At 37.2% G+C, this 10084-nt stretch overlaps 3 protein-coding genes across 5 annotated transcripts in view; all 3 read left to right on the plus strand.

Moving 5' to 3' along the window:
• The first annotated feature begins 403 nt into the window (after nt 1-403).
• Nucleotides 404-6000, plus strand: LOC108870545. 3 transcript variants are annotated; one of them, XM_033285528.1, is made up of 17 exons: nt 1688-1804; nt 1890-1937; nt 2015-2083; nt 2172-2246; nt 2343-2411; nt 2479-2628; nt 2720-2791; nt 2870-2941; nt 3008-3142; nt 3241-3309; nt 3403-3489; nt 3567-3926; nt 4010-4438; nt 4574-4827; nt 4915-4996; nt 5119-5503; nt 5600-6000. In XM_033285528.1, the coding sequence occupies exons 1-17, from the start codon at nt 1691-1693 to the stop codon at nt 5863-5865; spliced, it is 2736 nt and encodes a 911-aa protein (XP_033141419.1). In that variant the 5' UTR covers nt 1688-1690; the 3' UTR covers nt 5866-6000. The 3 variants fall into 3 exon arrangements, with proteins under 3 accessions (XP_033141421.1, XP_033141419.1, XP_033141420.1); XM_033285529.1 differs by lacking the exons at nt 2479-2628; nt 2720-2791; nt 2870-2941; XM_033285530.1 differs by lacking the exons at nt 2343-2411; nt 2479-2628; nt 2720-2791 and having other exon boundaries at nt 404-2246.
• Nucleotides 6001-7878: 1878 nt separating this feature from the next.
• On the plus strand, nt 7879-9057 carry LOC117132064. The gene is made up of 4 exons (XM_033285553.1): nt 7879-8238; nt 8377-8460; nt 8541-8645; nt 8727-9057. The coding sequence occupies exons 1-4, from the start codon at nt 7882-7884 to the stop codon at nt 8874-8876; spliced, it is 696 nt and encodes a 231-aa protein (XP_033141444.1). The 5' UTR covers nt 7879-7881; the 3' UTR covers nt 8877-9057.
• A 10-nt stretch (nt 9058-9067) lies between these two features.
• Nucleotides 9068-10084, plus strand: part of LOC117132067 — an 11666-nt gene continuing 10649 nt past the window's right edge. The window contains exons 1-4 of the mRNA XM_033285559.1: nt 9068-9486; nt 9557-9637; nt 9711-9767; nt 9859-10056. Coding sequence (XP_033141450.1) covers nt 9430-9486; nt 9557-9637; nt 9711-9767; nt 9859-10056 — 393 coding nt within the window. The 5' untranslated portion in view covers nt 9068-9429. The remainder of the gene's footprint in view (nt 9487-9556; nt 9638-9710; nt 9768-9858; nt 10057-10084) is intronic.

The raw sequence follows: 10084 nt of genomic DNA on the forward strand, positions 1-10084 counted from the left end.
GTCACACTCTCTACTCTCAAAATCGGTAACTTTTTAAAATTAGGGTTTTTGAATTAAAATTTGGGAAACTTGCGTTTTGATTTTGATTTGTTTGTTACTCGTTCTTATTAACAAGCGAAGCAAATGAAGACTTTTGTGTTGTTTTGTATTTGTATTGTTTCAGGAAACCCTTCCTGAAAATTGGATTTTTTTTTTCTTGTCTACGCAGGATAGAAACAAGATGGGAGATTCAGTACCTCTAAAACTAGCACTGCCAGAGCTGAAGTATCCTATTGGTTCACAGCCAAGGAAAAGTCAGCAATCAACCAATACTCTGGCTCAGAGTATATCTCTATTGTCAAAAGCATCCTAAAACCAGATGAGATGATAAGAGTCCGGAGGATCATTTCTGGGACCTGTAATGAAGCTCAGTGAGAGAGGATTGAAGTTATCAGCAAAGATAGTCTACGCCATTCTCACTAGAAGCATCGTTTCTGTCAAGGAGAATGAAGCCTGGTTCCATTTCGGTGCGCAGCCAATGAGGTTCTCTATAAGAGAATTTCATATGATGACAGGCTTGAAATGTAGTGGTGCATTAGAAGGACCACGAAGGGAAACCGAGAGATTTAATTGGGAATTGCTAAAGGGGCGTAGTCATAAGTTAAGTGACGTGGTGGACCAGCTCAGAAACACAAGAGAAGATGCTTCTGAGGAGAGAGTATGCCTCGCAATGCTCATCCTGGTAGAGAGCATATTATTGCGGAAGAGCAAAGGAGGGAGTTTTCCTTTGGAATATGCGAAAAATGCACAGGATATGACATATCCATGGGGAAAAGAGGCTTACATTGTGCTCCTGAAGTCAATTCAAAACGCTGTCGCGAATCATTTGGAGAATAAATCCAAATTTGAGTTGCAAGGTTATCCTCTAGTATTCCTTCTTTGGATACTAGAGTCGATTCCTTTGCTAAGGAATAAGTTCAGTAAGTGTGTACCAACAGTTGAGGTTCCTGGGCCGACTTACTTGTGTGAAAAATACACTGAGATAGAGAATCCATCACTTGATAGGGTTTTACAGGTTGAAGCTGATACAAAGGTAAGCTTTTCCAAGTATATGTTTCTCAGTTTATTTGGCTTCTTCTTTTTAATATGTTTCTCATTGGTCTTTTTTTGAAATATTCTCAGCTGAAGGTCCATTGCATACTACCTTCTATTCCTCATGATCCAGAAGATGATATCTCCATTGAAGACAAATATAGTGACGAGTTGGAAACAGTGAAAGATGTAACAAAGAAAGGGTACAAGATTACAGCCGATGACTGGGAAAATAGGTGTGTAGACACATTTGACACATTGGATGCTCTTATTCAAATGATGGCAAATAAGGAGACTGGCCAAGCTTCTACTCCGATTGATGAGGATTCAGTAAATGAAAAAGTGAACAGGATCATCACGGTAATGGAGGAGAATCTGAAGAGCATGAAGGATCGAATGTCATTACTGGAAGAAGAAAACATACATCTTAGAGCTCGTGTGTCAGAGTTGGAAGGAAACAACAATGTTTTTCCCACTAACGTGACACAAAAGGTAAATTCTCAAAACATCTTCTTTTACATTTGCATTTTCAAGTATTTTTTGGAAGATCTTGTACATATTCTTGAATGCCTTCCTAATATTTGACAAACAGCGATCCAGTGGGACACCTTTATCTCCAATGTCTCACACGCAACCATCCAGTGGGACACCTTTATCTCCAATGTCTCACACGCAACCATCGAGTGAGACACCTTTATCTCCAATGTCTCAACAGCCTAATTTGACACATGAGGTATGTAACCAATAAATATTGTTGAGTTTTGAAGTAATATTTGGAAAGCTTTTGTACTTCTTGAATGCATTCCTGATTTTTGCAGGAGACAATGATTGAATCAGCTGCATCTCCAAAGTCTCAACAAAATGAGGTATATGCTCAAAAATTTTTAAGAAAATATTTGGAAATTCTTGTACAAAATCCTGAATGCCTTCCTGATTTTTGCAGGATTACACGCAATCATCGAGTGAGACGCCTTTATCTCCAATGTCTCAACAGCCTAATTTGACAAATGAGGTATGTAACCAATAAAATATTGTTGAGTTTTGAAGTAATATTTGGAAGCTTTTGTACATATTCTAGAATGCATTCTTGATTTTTGCAGGACACAATGAATGAATCAGATGATGAAACTCCTGCCCTTGATACTCAAGTATTCTCTCCTAATCTGACAAAAGAGGTATATGCTCAATGATATTGTTTTCACAGTTGGAGTTTACAAATTAGTTTTGGGTGATTTTTTTTTACATATAAAGGCTTTTCTGATTTTTGACAGAAAGAAACAGAAACGTCTACCGATGAGAGGCCATCCAATCCTAATCAAGATGGAAAACCAGATGATGAGGTAATATTTATTCTAGAAATTATAGTTGAATGTATTCATGATGGCCATTCCTGATATTTTTTTGCAGATTGTGAGAGAGAAATTAACAAGTGAGTCACCTGCTAGTCAGAGTCAAGTTTTGCAGAAAGAAACAGTAGAAATGAATGAGACACCTTCTTCTCCAATAGCTTCAAAGAGTATTGAAACTCCCGTTTATACTCCAAGTCAGACTCAGCAGGTACATGGTCAAAAAAAAATCTTGGATTTTTTAGTTAATGTTTGGAAGCTTTAGAACGTACTCTGGATTGACTTCGTGATAATTTTTACAGATTGAGAGAGAGCCATCGGATGACACGCCTGCCCTTGATACTCAAGTTTTTACTCCTAATATGACAAAAGAGGTATATGCTCAATGACAGTTGGAGTTTACAATTAGTTTTGGGTGATTTACATATATAGACCTTTCTAATTTTTGGCAGAGGGAAACACAAACCTCTACTGATGAAACGCCACCCAAAACTAATCAAGGAGAAGGAAAACCAGATGATGAGGTAATATTTACTCTAGAAATTATAATTGAATGTATTCATGATGGCCTTTCCTGATATTTTTTGCAGATTGTGATTGAGTCACCTGCTGCTCAGACTCAAGTTTTGCAAAAAGAAACACTGGAAATGAATGAGACACCTTCTTCTCCAATATCTCCAAAGAGTATTGAGGCTCAAGTTTTTACTCCAATTCAGAAACAGCAGGTAAATGTTCAAAAAATCTTGGAGATTTCAAGTAATGTTTGAAAGCTTTTGTACGTGTTTTTGATCCCCTACCTGACTTTTTTTTGTTTTTTTTGCAGACGGTAACAGAGGAAACGTATGAGGCTACACAGCCATTGACTGAGATCATTTCAGCAAACAATAAAAAGGTAAGCATAGAAATGTCTTTCATAAGTACAACTTGAATTTTAAATTGTAGAAACTTCTTCATAACTACCTCTTTTATTTTACTGTTATTACAGGAGGATACACATGCTGTGCATTACAGACCTTCCTCTCCATTGTCTTCACTAATTGCACTAGTTATTGAAGAAAATAAGAATGCTTTGGTAAGAAGAAATATTTAAAATGTTTATGTAATATTTTTCTATTCAACTAACTCTTACCATTTACTTTTGTCTTATAGAGTGAGACAGAAACTGCGACCCAATATTTTTCTACAAGTGAAGGAGAGCATTCACAATCAAGCAGGAAGAATCAAGAAGAAGAATATCTCAAGGATACTACAGAAGCTACTACTGAGCTAGTTTCCACAGATGTTTCGAAGACACAGCCTCTTACTCCGCAAACACAGCACCTTCAGACAAGTGAGGGAGATCAATCCGATGAGACACCATCAGAGCAGAATCAAGCAGAAGAAAATCTCAAGGATACTACAGAACCTACTACTGAGCTAGTTTCCACATATGTTTCGAAGATGCCGCCTATTACTCAGCAAACAGAGCATCTTCAGACAAGTGCTATAGATTTTTCAGAAAAAAACGAGGTATGCATCGAGTATATTTGATCTTTAATTATTATTCTAACAATTTAAAACCGCTGATGTTACTGAATCTTCATTTTTAATAGGTTGAAGTAAGCAGGCTTCTAGCTCACTTTCAAATAGGCGCAGAGGTTGAGATTTTGTCTACTGATGACGAAATATGGTATCCAGGAAAGGTTGTTGATCTTAAACTGTGTGAAGGACTAGAGGAGCTGACAGTTGAGTACACGACACTCTTCACAGACCAACATAGACTTCAGAAACTTCAGGATACTATCACGGCTGACAAAATACGTCCTGCAACACCAACTAGTGACCAAAAATCCTTTGAGATGATGGATAAGGTAGAAGCCTTCTACAACAATGGCTGGAGCAGCGGACAAATTAGCATGGTACTTGGTGATAACACATACTCGGTGTGTCTCTATACTTCTATGGAAACTATTCTATTCAAACATTCAGATTTGCGAATTCATAGAGAATGGAAAGATGGAGTCTGGAAGATGGCAGATAAGGTAAATCATAACTAGAATTATACTTCACGTGAATTGTTTGATATACATACATTTTAGTTTCAGGAATGGTTTCCAGAAATTCCGATTGCAACAAATTTGATAATATTTTGCTTGGTGTCTATTGTTTGATTAAAGGTGAAGCCTGATAAGAAAAGGAAAGCTGCTGCCTCATCACAAAATTCAGGAATGGATAATGTTTTCCTAAGAAGGAGCGAGAGGGTGCCTAAACGATCTAGAGACACAAAAACTCCATTCAAGTCTGACAGAAATCCGGCTTTAACTGTAATACCTGAGATTATACCTGCAGTTGATCCGTTTTCAACTCCTGCGGAACATAAGCTTTCAAGGCTTCAAAATTGGATGACATTAAAGCCCGGCATGCATGAAACGTAAGCATGTTTCTGTCCTTGTCTATATATTCTTATATTTATGTATAAGAGGTTTGGTAATTCCTTTGAATCTTTAATCGACTGCAGGTCCCTATCAATCAATGATAATAAGATAAGGAAATCTTTCTTTCAAAGCATGGAAAATGCAAAAAAGGACCTTAAGAAAGAGGTAATTTGTTTACATATGTTCTTGCCTTGAGCTTTTTTTTTAAAAAAAAATTCAGGAAGGATTTGTTTAGTTTCAGGAATTATATAGTAACAAATTAGATAATGTTTGCCTTTTTTTTGCAGCACATTGATGGAGCCTTTGCAATGCTAAATTGCAGAAGAAATGAGAATGCTGCTTGGTTCCACAACTACAAGATTCCAAAGGCGTGCTTCCTACCTATGGAGTTCTTGCATTGCTTGCTCTCTGATGATTTGGCTTACAAGAAAGAAAAGGTCAAAGGTAAAAAGATTTTCAACGATTTATTTAAAGATACTGTGAGAGGGAAGGTATATCCAGAGAAGACATGGGGAGAAGATGTTGATGTTGTGTATGGGATTACTCTTGGAAAAAAAAGCAATGTCTGGATTGGGATGGAAATTCATTTGAAGAAGAAAAGAATCACAGTATATGATTGTTTTCAAAAGGAAAGCAACAGCATTGATATTCCTCAAGTGAAAAAGTTGGCAGGTATGTATAAACAATCTGTATTTGATGTATTCATCTGTTTCTTGGTTTGAAATATTCAACTGATTCTATCTTGATATTGATTTTTAAATATGACAGTGTTGATTTCTAATCTGCTGGTGGAATCTTCTGGTGATGAGGTAGATAAGGTGAAGATGATTCCATTTGAGATTGAGCAGGCACAAGGTTTACCCAAGACAAAACATCCTTTCAACTGTGGGATATTTCTTGTCAAGATTCTGGAGTGCCAGTCATTGAAGATAGGAGACATGACAAAGATTAATGATGACAATGCATTGGAGCTAAGGAGAACCTTGTCTTGTGAGATCTTCAACCAATTTGTGGATGAGAGCTTTGGGAAATGAGAATGATGCATGAAAACATTTTTTGTTTTAGTTAAGACTCGGTTTTAGTTATGACTGTTTATTTTGTTATGTTGTTGGCGTCTGGTTACATAAGAAAGATTGGAAGGATATCAAGTATTTTATTTGGGTATCATATATCTTGGAAGGTTAAAATATGTTTCTGGATGGGTTTCCAGAAAAAAAGTTAAGTGTTTCAAATGTAAAAAAGAATGAAATGAGATTATATACTAAGGATTGGACATGTATATGGTAAGCTTAAAATTGTGATGTTTACAGACAACAAAAATTTAGAACCACAAAGGATCGAACCCAGAGGGAGAGAGTCTGCGTATTTGGATAGTGTGGGAGTTTAGCCACTAGGCCAAGAAGAATCATCTGTTAATGGATTACATTTAATTTTATTTAACTCCAAACTGTAACACAAAAAAAAAATTAAAATAGATTTTGAATCCACCACATATCGAACCCGGGATAGAGAGACTTTTGAGTTATAAAATGCCTTGGTTTAACCGCTGGTCTGAGGAGAATCATCTGTTAAAGAATATTACATAAGCATACTTAAACCAATTAATATAGGATAGGTTTCCAAAACAATACATTTCGATTGAAAAAAAACAAAACTCTTGCCGTCTCAACACTCTCGCCGTTTCAAACTTCTCGAATCTCACTCGTCTCCGCCTCTCGAATCTCTCTCTCATCTCCATATCTCTCGATCTCCGACGAAAACCCATCTCCAGAACTCTCTCTCTCTCGATCTTTTACGCGAGCTCTCTCTATTCTCCGAGAAAAACCATTTCTAGAGCTCTATCTCTTGAAGGTATGTTGCAGATTCAACCTTATGTGTGTTTTCTTTCTGAGAGATTGGTCTCCTGGTTTTTGCTTGTGTATAGACTTGCTCGTTTTAACCTAATATGCATGTGTATAGACTTCAGGAAGGATTTGTATTTTTTCAGGAAACCAAAATTAATTAAAATTTTTCTTGTTTACGCAGGATAGAAACAAGATGGGAGATCCATTACCATTAAGACTAGCACTGCCTGAGCTGAGGTATCCGATTGGATCAGAGCCAGAGAAGACGATATCGATAAACCAACACTCGATAGTTGCTTATATCAAAACTGTTAAGGAAATTCTAGGAAATGATGAGTTCAACAGAATAAGAGGGACGTTTTTGGGACCGGTGATCAAGCTTGGAGAGAGGTCTTTGAAATTATCAGCTAAGATAGTGCACGCAGTTCTCACCAAAAGCATCAAGACAGTGAAGAGACACGAAGCATGGTTCCATTTTGGTGCTCAGCCAATGAGGTTCTCTATAAGAGAATTCCACATGGTGACTGGTTTGAAATGTAGTGGTGAAGCAAGAGAACCACGAGAGGGAACCGAGAAATTTAAGTGGGACTTCCTAAAAGGGCGTACTCATACAGTAAAGGACGTGGAGAAGCAGCTCAGAAACACAAGAGAAGATGCTTCTGATGAGAGATTCTGCCTTGCAATGCTCCTCCTGATTGAGAGCATACTACTACAGAAGAGCCTTCTCGACGGTGGCACAACTTTTACTTTGGATTATGTGAAAATAGCGCAGGATATGGATGTCTTGATGACATACCCATGGGGGAGAACAGCTTATAATTTGCTGTTAAAATCACTTCAGAGAGCTGTCGACAAAAGCCTCGACAAAAACAATTATGATTTGCAAGGGTTCCCTATGGCATTTCTTATATGGATACTTGAGTCAGTACCTTTGCTACAGTATGCATTCAGTCAAGTTGTTCCTATTCTGAGCGTTCAACCGTCTACCCCAATATTTTTGTGTGAGAAGTACCTTCAAATAGCTTCTCCACAGCTGATAGATGTTCTCCTAATTGAAATCAAAGATCATGTAAGTTTTTACATTATTTTTTTTCTTGTTTTGCCTTATGATTCTCCATTTAAAAGCTAATTATTTTTATGGTTTCAGCTTAAGGTCACATGCATCCTACCTCCTATTTCTAATGATCCAGAAGAGCTGATGTTTGCATGGAAGACGAAGCTAATAAAGATCTGGATGACATGGCCGATTTATCCAAGAGAGGTTATAAGTTTAAAATTAGAGATTGGCGAAACATGTCAGTAGACCTATACGGTGCTAATGAAGAAATAAGAAGAGCATCTTTACTGTTTGGGAATGGAGGGATGAGTCAAGCTTCTACTTCGTATCAGGAGGAGTCTTTGGAATCAAAGATCAACAGAATCAGCGAGATGGTGGGAGATAATTTAAGGATCATGAACGATCGTTTGTGTTTGATTGAAAAAGACAGGAAACAGATTAAAGAACGTGTGACAAAACTAGAGAAACTACAAAGAGTTACTTCATATGGAACTCCAAACAATGAGGTAACTTTTTTTTCGGAAATTAAAATTAATGTTTATCTAGTTCTTGATTCAGTTTTTTTTTTTTGAGTTGTCAAGTAATTTTGGAAGATGTTATACATATTTAGGATTGCCTTCCTAATTTTTGTTGTACTTGCACAGACTGACACAACTCCATTTCATGAGACGGCTTCCAGACAAGGTGAAGCCAATGCAGATCAAGCAGATGAACAACTTAACAATGAGGCAAGTATAATTTTGAAAACTGTTGGTATTTATAAAATTATGAATTTGGTACGTGTTCATAATCCCATTCCTGACTTCAGGATACACGAGAGCCTATGAATGAGATCACGAAAGAGACACCTGGTTCTCCAATAGCTCAACAGAATATTGAGACTCCAGTCCTTACTCCAATTCAGACGCAGCAGGTACCTTCTTTAAAAAATTGGACTTTTCAAGTAATTTTTGGAAGCCCTTGTACGTGTTCATTCAACCATTCCTGAATTCAGGAGACTCACGAGCTTATGAATGAGATCATTTCACCAAACATTTCCGACACACAGCCAAATACCCGAGCTCGCAGAAATCTTTTAACAGAGCAAAATAAGGTATTACTTTCATTAAAACCTTTAATAAATATACAGCAACTATCAAAATGACTGGATATCCTTGAATCTAAACCATCACAGGATGTAGAAAGCAGAGTTCAAAATCCCTTTGAGATCGGAGCAAATGTGGAGATTTCATCACAAGATGACAATACTTGTCATAAATGGTATCCAGGAAATGTGTTGGCAACATATTTGGTTGATGGGGTTGAGATGGTGAAAGTTGAGTACTTCGTCCGTCTCTGGACGAAAAGAAGAGGAAAAGGAGTGTTGAGACACGTGTATCAATTGACAGAATACGTCCTCAACCACCACCTGAGAGATCTGGAGCGAAGAAAAGTTATGAGCTAATGCAGGACGTGGAGGCGTTCGACAATGGTGCCTGGTGCGCTGGAAAAGTTAAAGTCATTTTGTTTGATGGCTCGTGTTTTGTCTCTTTGAACAATTCTAAAAAACAAATTTACTTCCACCATTCTGAGATGCGAAAACCAAGAAAATGGGTAGATGGTGTTTGGGAGATGACAAAAAAGGTAAAACAAATGCCTTGGATCACTTGAATTGAAAAATAATGTCATTTGTTTAATATCTCGGTATTGATTTTCAGATGGAAGAAGAGCAGACGCAGAGTGTGAATCCAAGTGAAGGAGATGGTGATAAAAAGGTATGAAATATTTATACATCATACTAGGAATTAAGATATAAATGTATCTGAATTTTTGTCATTCAAAAAGGGGAAGGCGAAGGCTGTCGCTTGTAAGAAAAATGAAGCAGCTGGTCCATCAGAAGATGGTGTTGGGAAAATGGCAAAAGAGGTAATAAAAATGAATAAGATCCACTTGAATTGAAGTTCAGGTCAATAGTTTGATATATCGGTTTGTTTCACAGATGGAAGTAAAGCAGGGTAAGAGTGTGAAACCAAGTCAAGACGATCATGCAAAAAAGGTATAAAAAATATTTTTACTTCATATTAGGAAGGCATTCAAGTATAAAGATAAAAACGATCCTGAATTTTTGTCTTTATTTTTAATTAAAGGGGAAGCCACATGTTGGTAAGAAGAAGAAAGCAAATGCTCAGCCAGTAGATTTGCTTCCTTTTCTACAGCGAGAAGAGAAGAGGCCAATACGACCTAGAAACCCTCCTATACCTGTAACACCTGAGGTAATCCTTCCAATTGATCCATTTGTGACACCTGAATTTCCTCGGTTTTCAAGGCTTGCACACTGGATGGATCTACGGGGCATATATCGTGTGTGGACGA

Source organism: Brassica rapa, chromosome A02 (assembly GCF_000309985.2).
Source record: "Brassica rapa cultivar Chiifu-401-42 chromosome A02, CAAS_Brap_v3.01, whole genome shotgun sequence".
Classification (NCBI taxonomy): domain Eukaryota; kingdom Viridiplantae; phylum Streptophyta; class Magnoliopsida; order Brassicales; family Brassicaceae; genus Brassica; species Brassica rapa.

Excerpts from the sequence above, each read along its gene's own strand:
- LOC108870545 (XM_033285528.1), top strand. The coding sequence starts at position 1,691 with ATGTCTCACACGCAACCATCCAGTGGGACACCTTTATCTCCAATGTCT. Across the intron at positions 2,629-2,719 it reads CTCCAAGTCAGACTCAGCAG|ATTGAGAGAGAGCCATCGGA; the intron begins GTACATGGTCAA and ends TAATTTTTACAG. Across the intron at positions 3,490-3,566 it reads AAGAAAATAAGAATGCTTTG|AGTGAGACAGAAACTGCGAC; the intron begins GTAAGAAGAAAT and ends TTTGTCTTATAG.
- LOC117132064 (XM_033285553.1), top strand. The coding sequence starts at position 7,882 with ATGGAAGACGAAGCTAATAAAGATCTGGATGACATGGCCGATTTATCC. Across the intron at positions 8,239-8,376 it reads ATGGAACTCCAAACAATGAG|ACTGACACAACTCCATTTCA; the intron begins GTAACTTTTTTT and ends GTACTTGCACAG. Across the intron at positions 8,646-8,726 it reads CTCCAATTCAGACGCAGCAG|GAGACTCACGAGCTTATGAA; the intron begins GTACCTTCTTTA and ends TCCTGAATTCAG.